The sequence below is a fragment of the Accipiter gentilis genome, chromosome 8 (genome assembly GCF_929443795.1).
Source record: "Accipiter gentilis chromosome 8, bAccGen1.1, whole genome shotgun sequence".
In the NCBI taxonomy this organism is placed as follows: Eukaryota; Metazoa; Chordata; class Aves; order Accipitriformes; family Accipitridae; genus Astur; species Astur gentilis.
The window spans coordinates 38440879-38455459 of record NC_064887.1 but is presented as its reverse complement, the minus strand read 5'-3'; the positions used below and the strand labels follow the sequence as shown (position 1 = coordinate 38455459).

Sequence of the window (14581 nt, the reverse complement as noted above, 5' to 3'; positions counted from 1 at the left end):
GCTCCTACGGCTTTCCTGCATTTAAATGACATTTTTGGGGCCAGAAATATTGCCTGTTTCTGCACTAGGGACAGCACAGCACCAGGGCACCCATGGGAGGGAAGGGGCACCCAACCCCTTCTGCAAGGGTACCCCAACATCCCCCGCCACAATGCCCTGGGGCGCACCAGTGCCACGCCATGCAAATTAGCTCATTTAAATAATTCGCATAACCCCCCAACCCCAGGGACCCAGGGAGACGCATCCTCATCCCGGGACCTCTCCGCGCCCCCGTCTTTTGGGTGGCGGTTGCAAGACTGGAGGGGGAGCACCCTCGCCCCAATTAGGCTCCGATCAAACGGGTCGGGGGGTGCTGAGCCTCCCGCTCTCTGCGCCAGCCGGCTTTTGTTGGCGCTTGGGAGGCCGAGGGGTGCCCCGGGCTGGCGCCAGCCTCGGCAATTATGTCATGTGAAAAGCGCAGCCCCCATTGAGCGCGTCCCTTCCCCCGGATCAAACCCCATTACTTCCGCGGCCGTTGCTTCATTATCTCCCTGCCGGAGCACGCCTCTGCCGGGGCCCGCTTCACCTCGGCCTCGGCCCATTAGCCGGGCTGGGGAGCCGGGGGAGCATCGATTATGCATTTAATGGGTTGTTAAAGGTTTAATTGTCACTAACGAAGCAGACGAGCAGCAGCAGCCGGGGGACGGGGGACAAGGAGAAGGGTCTCACCGGGGTCAGTGCCTCGCCTGGCCCGGTGGCATCCTGGCTGGTCCTGCCTGACCTGGCTGTGTGGACGTCAGAGTCTGGCCCCAGGCCCGTTGGACTGGGGTGAGACCCCCTGGGTGTGGGGGGCTGCAGCCAGGGGTGCTGGTGCTGAGCGGGGTCTGGCCCCTGCGGGCACGTGGAGACACGGTGGGGATGGGGCTGCCACAGCAAAGCCCTGGTTTGTGGCTGTCATCGGGTCCGAAGCAGGAGGATTTTCTGGGGAAATATCTCATTTTGGTGGGGGGAAGATCGGTGCTCGCCTCACTTCCCCAGGGACCCAGGGTACCCCAGGGACCCGGGGGCACCCCAGCACACCCCAGGGACCTGCTCACCCAGGGCCGAACCCCCTTCTCTCACTTTCCCAGCCGTGCTTCAGCACCTCAAAGTCACCGCGGGCTCAGCCATCTCTGCCGGGGTTGTGCTGGCCCTCACCGCCACTGTGAGGGTGCCAGTGACGCTGGCTCTGCCCCAAACCCCGGCGGGTGGGTGGGCAGGTTCCCCCCGGGGCTGCAGACCCATACTGGGGACCCCCAGGGATGTGGCACCTTGCCACCGTCACCCCGCTCCCACCTAGCAGGAACCGCCGGCAAGGGGTAAACTGAGCTTTGGTGCACCCCACCACCCCCCCTCCGCCTCTGCAAGGACCCCAGGGCTCCCAGCCGACCCCCTCCTCTTGCCAGCCGGGGGGCCGCAGGGGTTCCGCTGCCGCCCACCCTCCCGCCAGCACAATTACGGCAGCTTTGTGCCGCCAACATGTGGCCGGGCGGGCACCGCTGGGGAGCAATTAGGGCAGGCGGGCGTCGGGCGCAGTCCCGGAGGGATGGCTGAGCAGATGCCCCTTGACGAGCCACCGAGGACGTGGTGAAGCACAAAGCCAGTCCCAGCCCGCAGCTGGGGCTGGATCAGATCACCCGTGCCTGGATGCGGCCCCAGTCCTGCACGCAACAGTCAGGAGTGGGATGGGAGGGTGCCCGGGGACGATAATGCTGCAACCCCCCCAGAAAGCTGCTTCCCAGCAGAGGGTCCGCAGCCTCAGCACGCTAACGAGCGGCACGGCGGGCAGGGCCCCGGTAGCGCCCGACTCCAGCATGCGGCAGCCGTTCAGCTTATCTTTTTACTCACGATACAACTGTCTTCTCGGTGCCGGCACATCTACCGGCACAAGCGTCATGCCCTGGCGCGGCTAAAAAAAAAAAAATAAAAAATCCCCCCAAGTACTCCCTACGAAACTAGAAATTTTCTGTTTGGTTTTGTTTAAATCTGCAGCATTAAAAAAAAAATTAATAATAATGGGAAAGGGAAGGGGCGTGGGGAAAGGAGGTGTCCGACCGGGGGCGGTGGGTGGCCTGGTAGGATGCCAGAGCCTTGGCCAGATTCCTCAGCCCGGGGCCGGTGCCTCGGCAAGGCAGAGGGGCCGTGGGTGGCTGCCAGGGTGCTCCCCTGCGGCGGGGTCCCGCCAGCACCGCGGCTCGTTCCCCTGCCACCGATGCGCTGGCTCGGCAGGGGGAAGACGCAGCCCGGCAGCCCTGCCCTGCGCCGGCTTTGGTCCTGCTGAGCATCCCACCGTCACCTCCCTACTCCCGCCCCGGGGCTGAGCTGATGCCGGGGGCAGGAGCCGGGGACCGCAGGGGCCGGAGGGGAGCGTTCATCAAATTGGCTGCCAGGTCTTGTCAATGGTCTGAATGTGCTCCTTGGCTTTCATGCGGAGCGAGGCGATGCTGGAGCTCCTCTGGTCCACCTCCTCCAGCGGGTACTTGTCCACAAAGGTGGTGCCGCACTGGTAGGGCGTGGGGGCCATGGGCTGCATGCCCTGCGCCATCGGTGGGGGGGTGTTGAGGAAGGAGTGCCCGCCGTAGGGGGGCTGCAGGGCCTGGGGGGCTCCCATGAAGCCGGGGATGCTGTGGACCGTGGTGGCGCTGGAGATGGGGGACGTCAGCCATGGGTCGAGCGGGAGGGAGTTGGTCATGGGCCCCACGTTGGGGGTCATGGGGGGCCGGTTGAAGGAGAGCACGGGGGTGTCGTGGAGCTTCATGGAGCTGGCCTCCATCTTCTCCTGCCGCCTCCACTTGGCTCGTCGGTTCTGGAACCAGACCTGCGAGGTGAGAGCCAGGGTGAGCCCCACCGTGCCCGGCCGGTCCCTCGCAGTGTGTCCCACATGCTGTGCTCACATGGGGTGCCCCATTGTGCTGTGTCCCATGCGGGGTGCCCCACACGGAGTGTTCCAGGTAGGGTGTCCCGTATGGGGTATCCCATCCCACATGGGGTGTCCTGTGTGTTGGGTCCCACGCGAGGTGCCCCACAGGGCTCCAGCAATCCCCAGCACATTGTGCACCTCTGCCAAACCTGTCCCACAAACTCCAGAGACTGAGGGCATCTCTAAGGTGTGGAAAGCGAGAGATGTCACCACGCAGCCCCTGCCCTCGCTGCTCCACAGGAACGCACACCCCAGCCCCGCAAACACCCATACAGTCCTCAGTATGTTATCTGGCTTTGAAAAGCCCCTCAGTAAAAGCTTTCAGAAGCCAAACTGCCATGCTTGCACCAAAACCCAACAGGAACGAGAGGGACCGGTGAGCCGAGGCCAGCGGTGATGTCTCGCCGTGCAGGAGCTGCTCATTAGAGCGCTGGTCCCTTGTCCCCAGAGCCCCCAGCAGCACATGTCACGGGCCATCTGCTGCGTGAGGCGAAGGGGAGTAAAGATGAATGGCTGGACTGCAAACGGGATGTCTCCCATGGGCTGGTCACAGTTGTTGGTGGGCACTGGGCTATACTGGTGCAAACTTCGTATCCAAAGAAGAGCAAAAAAGCTGGTGAAGGGTCTAGAGAACAAGTCCTGTGAGGAGTGGCTGAGGGGAACTGGGGTGGTTTAGTCTGGAGGAAAGGAGGCTGAGGGAAGACCTTATTGTGCTCTACAACTACTTGAAAGGAGGTTGTAGCGAGGTGGGGGTCGGTCTCTTTTCCTTGGTAACAAGTGATAGGACAAGATGAAAAGGCCTCAAGTTGTGCCAGGGGAGGTTTAGATTGGACATTAGGAAAAATTTCTTCATCAATCAAAAGGGTTGTGGAGCATTGGAACAGGCTGCCCAGGGAAGTGGTTGAGTCACCATCCCTGGAGGTGTTTAAAAGACATGTAGATGTGGTGCTTAGGGACATGGTTTTGTAGTGGACTTGGCAGTGCTAAGCTAACAGTTGGTTTTGATGATCTTAAAGGTCTTTTCCAACCTAAATGATTCTATGATTCTGTGAAACTGAGTCAGAGAGCTCGGCAGAGCTGTCCCTATGGTCTGGACTGGACCCCCCCTAGAAAAAGACTGCATTGTCTTGGACTGGGGCTGAGGCCTGGGAAACTCAGTTCATTTGTAAGGGGATTACTGCTTTGCTTCACAGTGGGTTTGTTGCTTCTTCAACTACCTGACCCCCTGCCTCTCCCTGGTCTCACCCTGTCAATCCCAGGGGTGGTGGGGAGCAGACTGGTGGGACCCCAGGCTCTTCCCCAGGCTGCATCTTCCCCCAACAGAGTCTTCTCCTGCAGCTCAGGGAGCTAAATGTCCCCAGCCCTGCCACCACCCCAGAACCGCCCCACTCCAACAAGCCTAAAACCCCTAAATCCATGAGGATCTTGTGCTTCCTCAGCCCTAAAGACCTGGAAGTGATCATGAGCGGCTGAGGTTTGGCTGCTTTCCTGCAGAATCAGCTGGAGGGATGGGAGTAACTGCCACCAGCAGGGCAAAAAAAAAATCTCTAAAAACCATCTCCCTGCCCAAATGGGCTCTCTGGCATGTGGACCGACCTGGGACCTCGTGGCAGAACGAGGTTCAGCCATTAAACTCCTTCTCTGGTTTTGGCAGGAGCAGCCAGCTCTGTGGAGATGCCGTTCCCATCTCGAGCAATGGGGAAACTGAGGCACAGAGCAAGGCGGCGGCGGCGGAGCTGGGAACAGAGCAAAGCTCTCCGGCACCGGGATGGTCCCTCTGCCACTGCCCAGGGGACAGGTCCGGGGTGCTGGGGCCAGCGGACATCCTCCCTACCTGCACGCGGACCTCCGGCAGGTTGACCTTCATGGCCAGCTCCTCGCGGCTGTAGACGTCGGGGTAGTGGGACTTCTCGAAGGCGCGCTCCAGCTCGTGGAGCTGGTAGGTGGTGAAGGTGGTACGGTTCCTCCGGTGCTTCTTCTTGGGCTGCTCCTCCTCGACGGCGGATGGCGGGGTGCCCTCGCCGTCCCCCGGCTTCCGCAGCTCACCCAGGTCCCCCTCGCACTTATTCAGGAACATGGCGGTGCCTGCGAGGGGACCGCAGGGGTTAGCCGGGGCACGGGGACATCGGACCCCCCCCCCCCTCCATGCAACCCCAGGCCGGGGACGGACAGACAAGTGGATGGACGGATGGGAGGATGGGACGGCCCCAGAAACAGGTTACGCAAAGGCGTAATCCTCTCTTCTGCCGCAGTGTTATCCCGGGGCCGCGGTGTCCCTGGGACTGACCTGGGGTCCTGGGGACGGGTGCCCCGGTCACCCTGTGCTTGGCTCCACTGTGAGATGCGACCAGGCCAATACACCCACCTGAAGCTAAAAGTCAAATTTCACCCAAAGTGGAGGATTTTATGAAAGCGCCGTCACTGAGACCTGACCCGACCTCCCCCCTGCCCTGGTGTGGAGGGGACCAAGCCTGGGTCAGCTCCCTCCTTCCAGCCCAGCTCCCCTCGTCCAGCCCCTCTTCCCCATGGGCTACCAGTCTGGCCCCGAAATGCTGGAGGACTCAATGTTGGTCTCCAAGTGCAGCCGGAGCGACCCGGCGCCATCCCCCGGCTAATAACCTTTTTTCTGCATGCTTATAAGCATTTTCAACCCTTGCAACGTTTCATCTTTAAGCTTTTTATCCAGCATCTGAAATCTTCCTGTAGTATTTGCTAGGGATTAAGGGTCTTCCTCTACCGTGAGGATGTAGGCAAACATGAAAATGGGGCAGAAAGCCGTAATCCTGGGGCACTTCTGCCAAGGGGAAGGCAGACCCACCGGCAAAAATTCACCTAATGCCCAAACGGGTGTGGAGAGGGAAAGGGACCATCAATTAATTCTTGGAGGGAATAAATGGGGGTCCCGCGAGGGACCACGCCGAGGGTGGGTGTCGAGTGTTGCTCAGGCTGTGCGCACGTGGGGTGTCTGTGCAGTGGGCAGCGTGGGTGTGAGCAGTGCGTCTGTGCGCACGCAGGGATGCGCGCAGGGTGCAGCCTGCCTGCGCGGGCAGGGTGGGGGGCTCGGGGTGCGCGCGGTGGGGTGTGGGGGTGCGTGCATGCAGCGGACTGAGCGAGGGGTGGAACGTGTGAAGTGTGCGCGCAGCCTGGGCGTGCGTGTGCAGGGCAGTTTGTGCCGCGTGTCCATCGCGTGCAGTGTGCGCAGTGCGGGTGCAGCACGCAGCGCCCGGCGTGCAGTGTCCGTGTGCCGTGTATGCAGCGTGCACAATGCGACGCCTGCGCCTGCAGCGTGCACGGCGCAGCGTACGTGCGCAGTGCACGCAGTGCGTGTGCAGTGTGCACAGCTCAGCGTGTGTGCAAGGAGTGCAACGCGTGCGGGGCGTGCCCAGCGTGGGGGCGCAGCGTGTATCCGCACACAGTAGCTGTGGGCATGCAGTGCGTGCAGTGTGTGTGCAGTGTTTGCACAGTGCATACGGGGCCTTTGTGTGCAGCGCACACAGCGCGTGCAGCAGAGGCATGTGCAGAGCGTGCAGCGCATGCCATGCAGCGCAGAGCACGCTGCACGTGCAGGCGTGCAGTGTCTATGCGTACAGCATGTGCAGCGCACCCAACATATGCAGTGTGTGCCCAGCACCCCTGCAGCGCCCTCAGAGCAGGTGCTCTGCGTGTGCGACACGTGCAGGCTGTGCAGCATGTGCAGTGCGGTGGGTGCAGCATGTACGACGCAGGCAGTGCGTGCCCAGGGGCTGCGCGTGCAGTGTCTGCAGCACGCGGCGTTTGCGGTGTGCGTTGCACGCGCAGTGTGTGCAGTGCATGGACAGGGCCCGCACAGAGTGCATGCTGTGCACGTGCAGCGCTGTGCCTGCAGCGTGTGCGGCTTTGCGAGCAGCTGGCCCCCCCCAAGACGCCCCACAGCCCCTCGTGGGGTGTGCTGTAGCTCCCAGGGGCTCTGGCCGGCTCCGGGTCTGGCCCTGCTGCCGCGGGGGGGGCCGCAGTCTTGGGGTGCCCCAGGGGGAGCCGCCAGCCGGGGCAGGGGTGCTGGGTGCTGCACCCTGGGGTGCCCTGAGGCAGAGGTGAGTGGGTGCTGGGGGGAGCAGGGGCCCTGTTGTCACCGTGCGAGCATCGCGGCGTGTCCTGGGGCTGGGGACACGGGGAGGGGATGGGGTCCGCCGCCACCATCCCGCTCTCACTCACCCGCTTCTCATTTGCGCAGCTCTGCACCTGCAAGGAGAGGGGAGAGGGGGTGAGCACCCAGAGCCCCCGCCTGGGGCACGGACCTCCCAGGGGACCCAGCACCCCATCAGGGTCCCCTGCCTGCCCTGCCCAGCCATGTTCAGTGGCCCCACAGGGCAATGGGGGGGATTTGGGCCTGGGTGGGGATTGGGGGCATCTGGGGCAGTGGGAATGGGTAAGATGGGCACTGGGGGGGGGACGGCTGAGACAGGCCTCCGGGGGGGCGGGGGGGGGCTGGGGACAAGATGGGGCAAGCGGGAGGAGAGTAGAGGTGGGGCAATGGGAGCTGCGGTGATGGAGGTCAGGGCCAGAGCTGGGGGCAGCCCCCGTCGTCCCCCCAGCCTGACCCCCTCTGAAAGCAAAGGAGGCTAAAAACCCCCGGGAAGCAGAGCAAACCCTGGCACGGGAGCAGGAATGAAGCGAAGAACAGCAAAATAACCAAGCAGAAGTGACCCGGCAGAAGGACGGCAGCACCGGACCCTGCAGGATGGGGTTGCGAGGGCCGGGATCTCCTCCCCCCATTCCCCCCCCCCCCCCCCCCAACTCTGCCTCATCCTGGCCGGGGTCACGGATGTCCCTGGGCGTGGAAAGGGGGGACCCCGGCGAGGTCGGGCTGGGGGACATCGGCACCAGCCACCCCATAGTCCCCATCTTCCAGGGACTGGCCCCAGGACCCCCGAGCCTTCACCGCCGGCGTTTCGGCAATCCTGCCTAAAAACGGGCAGCACTGAGCGGGTACGGCAGCGAAAGCCGCCTCCCTGCTCCCGTCGGACATTTTCCTGTGGCTGCCGTCATCCCGGCGGCAATTTTTGGGCTTAAGCCCTTAAGCTTTAAAACTGTGCTGGAAACCACAAGGACCTGAAGCCTTGGAAGGGTTTTTTTCCCCCATCTCCTCGATGCCCCAACCCGTGGTTTTCCTGCAGGGGCTGCCAGCCCGGGGGGAGGGGGCGCCTGTTATTAAAGACACCCAAAAAAGGCATCAGAAACGGCATCAAGCCCTGGTTGAAATGGGTAAAAAAATTGCTTCCCCAGTGCTGGAAAGCAGCAGAGCATCAACGAGGACAAGTGGCCTCCCCCAGCAGCGGGGACAGCCTGGGGACAGCCCTAGCTTTCTCCAGGTCCCATTTTTTTGCTTTCAAAAGCCTGTCTGGGTGCAGAATTTGGCCACCTGGGCTCAGGCCGCCTGGGACAGGCTGTTTGCAGCGGCCGGCGTGGGTGGTGGGAAGTGTGGGTGGCTCCTGCCCTCCGGCCCTGGGTGTAAATCCGTGCGAGTGATGCTGACGGGCGGCCAGCACCCACTCCCGAGCCCCCAGGGAAGGGTGCCAACCCCAGCCCCAGCCCCAGGCACACCCCGGGGACACCCGCTCCCTTTTTCAGCATCTTTCCCCGGCGCTTCCTCCCGAATCGGAATAAAACGGCGTTACCTGCTGGGCCCAACTCGGCTTTTCCAGGAGTATTTAACTTTGCCGGTCCCTCCTGGGAACCAAACAAGCGGCTCAACCTCACCAATCTCGCAGCTTTGGCAGCCAAAGTTGCCTCTAGTCTTCTTATTTGTCACAGAACCGCCGCGCTAAGGCTCGGGAGAATCTTTATTTAGTGTTGCAGATGTCACCAAGGCACCGCAGATTGGAAATGAGTCCAAAGGATTAAGACGAGGTTATTAATTGGAGGCCTTCCCCTTTAAGAATGATTGACAGTTACTTTCTGGACAAGTAATTGCTCTAAATGTCCCCCCAGCGCGGGTCCGGGGGGGCGGCGGCGGACAAAGCCCCGAACTGCCTTCCCCACTCAGATTGTCTCCCCACAAAGGCGTCCTGCTGGAGTTTGCCTTGTAATCCCCTCATTACGGGCGAGGAAAAAGAATTAGGAACAGGGGGAGCGGAGAAGAAAGGCCGGGGTGGTGGGGGGGGGGGAGGGGGGAGGATTTCCTTCGTCCGCCGAGGCTCTGCCCCGGGAATGGGGTCCAGGGCAGGCGCCCCAAGTCTCGGCGGGATGGGGATGCTGCGGTGGTGGGTGTCATGTCACCCCCCCCCCCCCCCCCCCGGGATGGGGATGATGAGCTTGGGGGTGGCCCTGGTGACGGCATGTGTGGCCCCGTGGGCTCCCGGTGATGCTGCCTGTGGAGCCCTGCCCATGTGGGGACCGGGGACGGGGACCGGGGACGGGGACCGGGTGTGGGGAGAGGTGTGACAGCCGGCGATGGGCACTGGGTGTGGGGACAGAGATGAGGAGCAGGCGTGGGGTCCAGCTGTGAGGATGAAGTGTGGGGACTGGGTATGGGGTCTGGGGACCTGCTATGGCATCTGGGTGTGGAGACTGGGTGGGAGGACCAGGCGTAGGGACCAGGCACCCTGAACAGCCTTGGGGACCTGGTATGGACACCAGAGCCATGGGGACCAGTGATAGGGACCAGGCACGGCGACCAAGTGTGGGGACCAGCCGTGGGTTGCAGGCATTGGGCACCGTCCATGGCACCAGGCGTGGGGATAATTCATGGACATGGGACTGAGCACAGGGACTGGGCAAGGGGACACGCTGTGGGGACCAGCTATAGGGTCCAGCCGTGGGGACCATCCCTGGGGGCTGCCCACGGGCCCTGGCCGTGGGGGTGTGGGGCAGAGGCAGCCGGGCTGGGGACAGAAACACCGTCCCTCTCCTTCCCCATCCCACTGCCGCCCCGGGGATCCCAGCTCAGGGGACAACGGCAACATCACGATAGGGGTCCTGGGGTGCTCCGGCTGGGGGGTCCTCAGTGCTGACCGGACCCCCCTGCCAGGCAGGTTTTGCTCTTTTCTTTCTTGGTTTACTTTTACTTTCTCCCAAAAGCCTCTTCCTGCCACCTGCAAACTCTGCCACCCCCAGCCACCGTCTCGGCTTCCTCCCACTCCCTTCCTCTCCTCGCCATGGTTCCCCTTTCGGATGGCAAATGTCAGTGTGGGGTTTTTGGACCCCCACCCCCCTGACCCCGTGCCAGGTGGCTGCTGGCTCCACACAGATCTGTGCCCTCCCCACCAGAACTGCTGCCGGTGGGACCCCACAGCCACCTCTGCACCCCAGTTTGGGCCCGGAGGCCATCTCGGCGTCTCTCCCAGCCAGGCTGTGCAGCTTCGCCTGCCCCGTCTGACACTGCTCTGGGGACAGAGTGACGCTGTTTTGGGGATGGCATGCTACCACCCAGGGGACAGCGTGCCACCACCCCAGGGACGGCGTGGCCCCACCCCAGGGACGGCGTGACATGCCCCCACGCCACACAGCCCCACTTGCAGCAGGGGTGGGCAGGGAGGTGCTGCCTTTCGGGGGAGGTTTGGGGACATCCCCAGGCGCAGGGATGACACGTGGGGCCGGGGATGCAAACAGGCACCTGGACCTGCTGCTCCCACTCACCCGGGGCCAGTGCTCGTGTCCACGCCGGCCACCTTGGCGGCTGCCAGATCCGGGTTCCCTGCTCTGGTGGCCCTTGGTGGCTTCCCCCAGGGTGCCCCCCCAGCCCCGGTGGGCGCAGGGAGATGCCGCCGTGCCAGGACCTGCGGTCCCAGGGGTGCCAGGGCTGGTTTTAGGAGCAGGGGGCTGCTCAGCTGCCCGGCTTTGGCGCTGCCCACCGGGCAGTGTGCGTGGCGCCGGCCCCGCTGGCTGCCTTAAGGTGTTGGCTGGCACGGGGAGGGGGGAGGCCAGCAGGCTTATTTGCCAAATGATTATAATTGCCTTTTAGGAGCAGATAGCAAATTGATTTGCTTCCTCGTCCAAGGCCCGTAATCGCTTCATCACTTTAAAATATTAATGCTATACTTCTTTGCTAGTTTCCCAATTACCCTAATTGAAGGCAAATTGGTTAAGAAGGTGCAATGCAGAGTATCAGGGGGTTTAGTTCACTCAAATGACAGTTTTAAACCTCCCTAATCCTATTAGCAGGCAAAGCTGCTAACGCTTAGAGACGCTGCGTCAGCTTACCAGGGTGGTGGGGCCGGAGGCGGGGGTCGGACCGGGGGGCGGCCGGGGGCCACCGGCCTCACGTGACCAGCTCGGCCGAGGATTTATCACTTTTTTAGTTCATTAAGAGGCCTTGGGCAGGCGGGGAGGCGGCAGGGGTGACCCAAAAGGGTGCTGAGTGGGAGGCAGGTGGCAGCGGGGGGGGCAGGATGATTAGCTAAGGAGACCTGGTAGAGGGTCCTGACCCGAATCCCAGCCAGCACTGGGAGCTCCCGCACAGCCCCACTGGGAGCACTGGGAGCAGGACTGCCTGTCAGGGTGGGATGAGGCCCCGGTACAGAGCAGAGATAGAGGAACCTGCCGTGGCAAGGCACGTTGGGGACTTTGGTGCCACCATCCCGGCCGCTGGCACTCAGCATTGAGCCCCAGCCCTGGGGAGAGTGAGAACGTGGGGTGGGAACGGGGCTGTGCCGGGTGCCACGGCTGCTGCTGCCCCATCAGGGACCTGGCCGGGGAACCGGTGGGGACATGGACGGCCGCATCCCATGCAGCACAGGTGGATTTTTGTGCCTAAATGGGAGATTTTGCAAGTTCTGAAGAAAGAAAGGCTGGTGAGCAGGAATGGTAGCAACAGCAGGGACAGCAGGAACAGTGGGGACAGCAGGTACAGCAGGGCCACCAAACACCAGGAGGCTCCCAGGTATCAATCCCTGATGTACCTGTCACACACTCCCTGGGATGCTCCAGCAGTCACCAGCCCCTTGACTGCTACCTGGAGGGGTGGGTGCCCGGGGGGAACTGAGCACCTCATGCACCCAGGGACTTTCTTGCAGGAGTTCCTACAGCTCTGGGTACTCCGGCTAGGGTGGCTGAGACCTGTGGCTCTTGTGACAGCGATGAGTGAACTCCGTGGCACAACTCCCACCACACCTGCGCTGGATTCGGTCGCTCCCTCCCAGCCCCGCTGCCGCAGTCGTAGGCAGCCCAGGGCAGGGCTGTCCCCGCTGGCCTTTCCGGAGCAGATGGCCCCAGCGTGGGGAAGACGGAGGGGGCTCAGCGCGTCCTTTCTTTCATGCAAACACAGCGTGACTCCCCCGGCGGCTCCTGCTCCAGCGGGGACGTGCCGTTGGGGCCAGCGCTGGCGGTACATTTTACAAAGGTTCAGCTAGCTTAGTCCTCGGGGACAGGCTACTCAGGCAGATTAAACCTCGCTAAAATAGGCAGGTATTAGTGATCTCAGCAGCCCCCAGCCTTCCGGCGTGGCAGCTTTTAAGCCAGTGCCACTGCCGAACGCCCAGGAGCAGGGAGCAAGTCCCTGAAGGGGCAAGAGGTCTGGGCACCCCGGCCCCAGCCAAAGGGACCCTGTGGCAGCGGGATGCTCGAGGGCAGGTTTAATGCAACCACGACCCCTGCCAGTGCTACCCCCAAGGAATGTCCCGAGGGGGGGGCACTGAGTCCCTCTGGCTTCCATGCACCACTGGGGTGCAGCCGTGCCTGGGGGATGCTGCAGAATGGGGGGATGGATCTGGCAGCGGAGCGTAATGGGCTGGGTGCTGGCTTGGGGGCACTTGGGGCAGTTCTGCTGCAGCGGTGTCATCGTGTCCTCCTCCCGCCCAGGACAGGGTTCGTGCAGACAAGGGGTACGGCAGGAAAACCAGACTGGTGCCAGTAAAAGCCATGTTTATTGAGCCAAATGGTGTGTGAGGCTCCTGGGCTGGTTCCTGCAGGTGATGGAGCATCAGGGACCACCACTGGCCCCGTCCAGGGGCTCACACCAGGGGCATTGCAGGGACGGGCTTGGCCGGCACAACTAGAGGGGACCCAGGTGTCCTGCATCCCAGCACCCACCCAGAGCACCCCAGAAAAGCAACAGGGAATGATTTTGAGGAGGAATCCCCCCCTCCAGTGCGTATATTGGGACCCCCACCTGCATTCCATCACTCCCGGGGGGGCAGCAGGGGCTGAGCACCAACGCTGCCGGTGTCACCCACCGGCAGGGTGGGCAGCGATGCTACATCAGGGTGCACTTCTCCTTCACCTCGTCCACGCTGCCCAACGCGCGGTCCCGCAGCGCCGGCAGGTCAACCTCCCGCAGCTTTGTCAGGAAGGCAAAGGCCCCGACACCGCCATCCTCCTCCTCCTCTTCTTCCTCCTCGCTGTGCACCATGGCAGCCAGCTCCTGCGGCAGCTCCACCGCACCACCGGCAATGTGCAGTTGAGCATCATCCCGTTCATCCTGCAGACGGATGGGAGATGGCATTGGGGTTACCCACCAGGTGCCCACCAGCCATGGGGTGGTGGTCGGGGGGTCAGCAGGTCCCTCAGGGCCAGCTGGGTGCTGTGGGGGTGTTGGGGATGCCAGGGGGACACTGGCATTGCCCGGTTCCACATTTGGACGGCTGGACGGACACGTGGACGGAGAGGATGGATGGAGACAGCGGCCGTTTGCTGCCCTCTTCAGGAATCCTCTCCCCTCCTGGGGGAGGCCTGGCAGCCGCCTGGCCTGGGGCTGTTCTGGGGGCTGGAGGAGCTGGGGGAAGACCCCCGAGGTCCCACCACCGGCGGGCTGGTCCTTACCTGGGCCAGGTGGTACTTGTCCCGCAGATGCATCCGTACAGTGGCCCGTTCTGCCTTCCTCCGCACAAAGGCCTTGTCCCGCTCCATCCTGCAGCAGCGGGCACCCACACTGTCACCCCCCACCTCACCAACCCCCCTGCCAGAACTGCCCCCCACCCCTGGCATCGCCCCAGTCCTCTGGCAGCAGCATGGCTGTGCCAGCCCCGGGCCGGGGCAGGAAAAGAAGGGGGTGCAAATGTCCACAGGAGGGTTGCAATGGGGACCTGGGGGCAGGGGCCACATCCTAGCCCTCCAACCCCAGTAGGGATGCTCAGTGAAGGTGCCTGTTGGAGGGACTTGCTCCTCCTGTGGCCTCTCAGCTCCCCAATGCTGGGCCACCAGGTCCCCACAGCACCCCAACCCGGGGAGGTGGGACCATAACACAATCCCATGCTGGCCCCTGTCGTCCCTCAGCTCCATGGGCACTGGGCTGCACCAGACACCCACCGGTCTAGGGCGCTGACACCCAGGGGTGCCCCTTGTCACCTGCGGTGCACCGAGCCGCTGTCCCTGCCCCATGCCAACACCCACAGGGACCTCCCGTGCTGCGGGGAAACGCACCAAAGGGCACCCGCTTTGCCCCTCTCCCTTGGCCCGGCTGCCTCCCTATCCCTGTCCCACCCTGGGGACAGCCCACGGCAGGTAGGACCCCAGTCCTGGTGCCTGGTGGACCCCAATGACCCCCCAGCGCCGGCAAAAACCTTACTTCTCCTCCAGCAGCTGCTGCTGGTACTCCTCAAACTCCTCGCGGGCCATGCCGTTGGGCAGTGTGGCCACCTTGCCATCCTTGGGGGGCCCCTTGGGCGGCTCCTGCTCACCCCTCTGAAAGCTCTTCAGGGCGGCCGTGAAGAAGGATGCCATGGGTGGGTG

At 63.1% G+C, this 14581-nt stretch overlaps 2 protein-coding genes across 2 annotated transcripts; both read right to left on the bottom strand.

The window, feature by feature from the left end:
• Nucleotides 1-97: 97 nt before the first annotated feature.
• On the bottom strand, nt 98-13114 carry RAX2 (retina and anterior neural fold homeobox 2). The gene is made up of 6 exons (XM_049808728.1): nt 13023-13114; nt 11815-12233; nt 8593-8846; nt 7130-7156; nt 4773-5023; nt 98-2836 (listed from the first exon to the last, which is right to left on the bottom strand). The coding sequence occupies exons 5-6, from the start codon at nt 5013-5015 to the stop codon at nt 2393-2395; spliced, it is 687 nt and encodes a 228-aa protein (XP_049664685.1). The 5' UTR covers nt 5016-5023; nt 7130-7156; nt 8593-8846; nt 11815-12233; nt 13023-13114; the 3' UTR covers nt 98-2392.
• Nucleotides 12759-14572, bottom strand: LOC126042088 (complexin-3-like). The gene is made up of 3 exons (XM_049808729.1): nt 14418-14572; nt 13673-13760; nt 12759-13331 (listed from the first exon to the last, which is right to left on the bottom strand). Exons 1-3 carry the CDS (start codon nt 14570-14572, stop codon nt 13107-13109), a joined length of 468 nt encoding a protein of 155 aa, XP_049664686.1. The 3' UTR covers nt 12759-13106.
• Between the last annotated feature and the right edge of the window lie 9 nt (nt 14573-14581).

Excerpts from the sequence above, each read along its gene's own strand:
- RAX2 (XM_049808728.1), bottom strand. The coding sequence starts at position 5,015 with ATGTTCCTGAATAAGTGCGAGGGGGACCTGGGTGAGCTGCGGAAGCCG. Across the intron at positions 2,837-4,772 it reads TGCCGGAGGTCCGCGTGCAG|GTCTGGTTCCAGAACCGACG; the intron begins GTAGGGAGGATG and ends CTCACCTCGCAG.
- LOC126042088 (XM_049808729.1), bottom strand. The coding sequence starts at position 14,572 with ATGGCATCCTTCTTCACGGCCGCCCTGAAGAGCTTTCAGAGGGGTGAG. Across the intron at positions 13,761-14,417 it reads CAGCAGCTGCTGGAGGAGAA|GATGGAGCGGGACAAGGCCT; the intron begins GTAAGGTTTTTG and ends CCGCTGCTGCAG. Across the intron at positions 13,332-13,672 it reads ACAAGTACCACCTGGCCCAG|GATGAACGGGATGATGCTCA; the intron begins GTAAGGACCAGC and ends ATCCGTCTGCAG.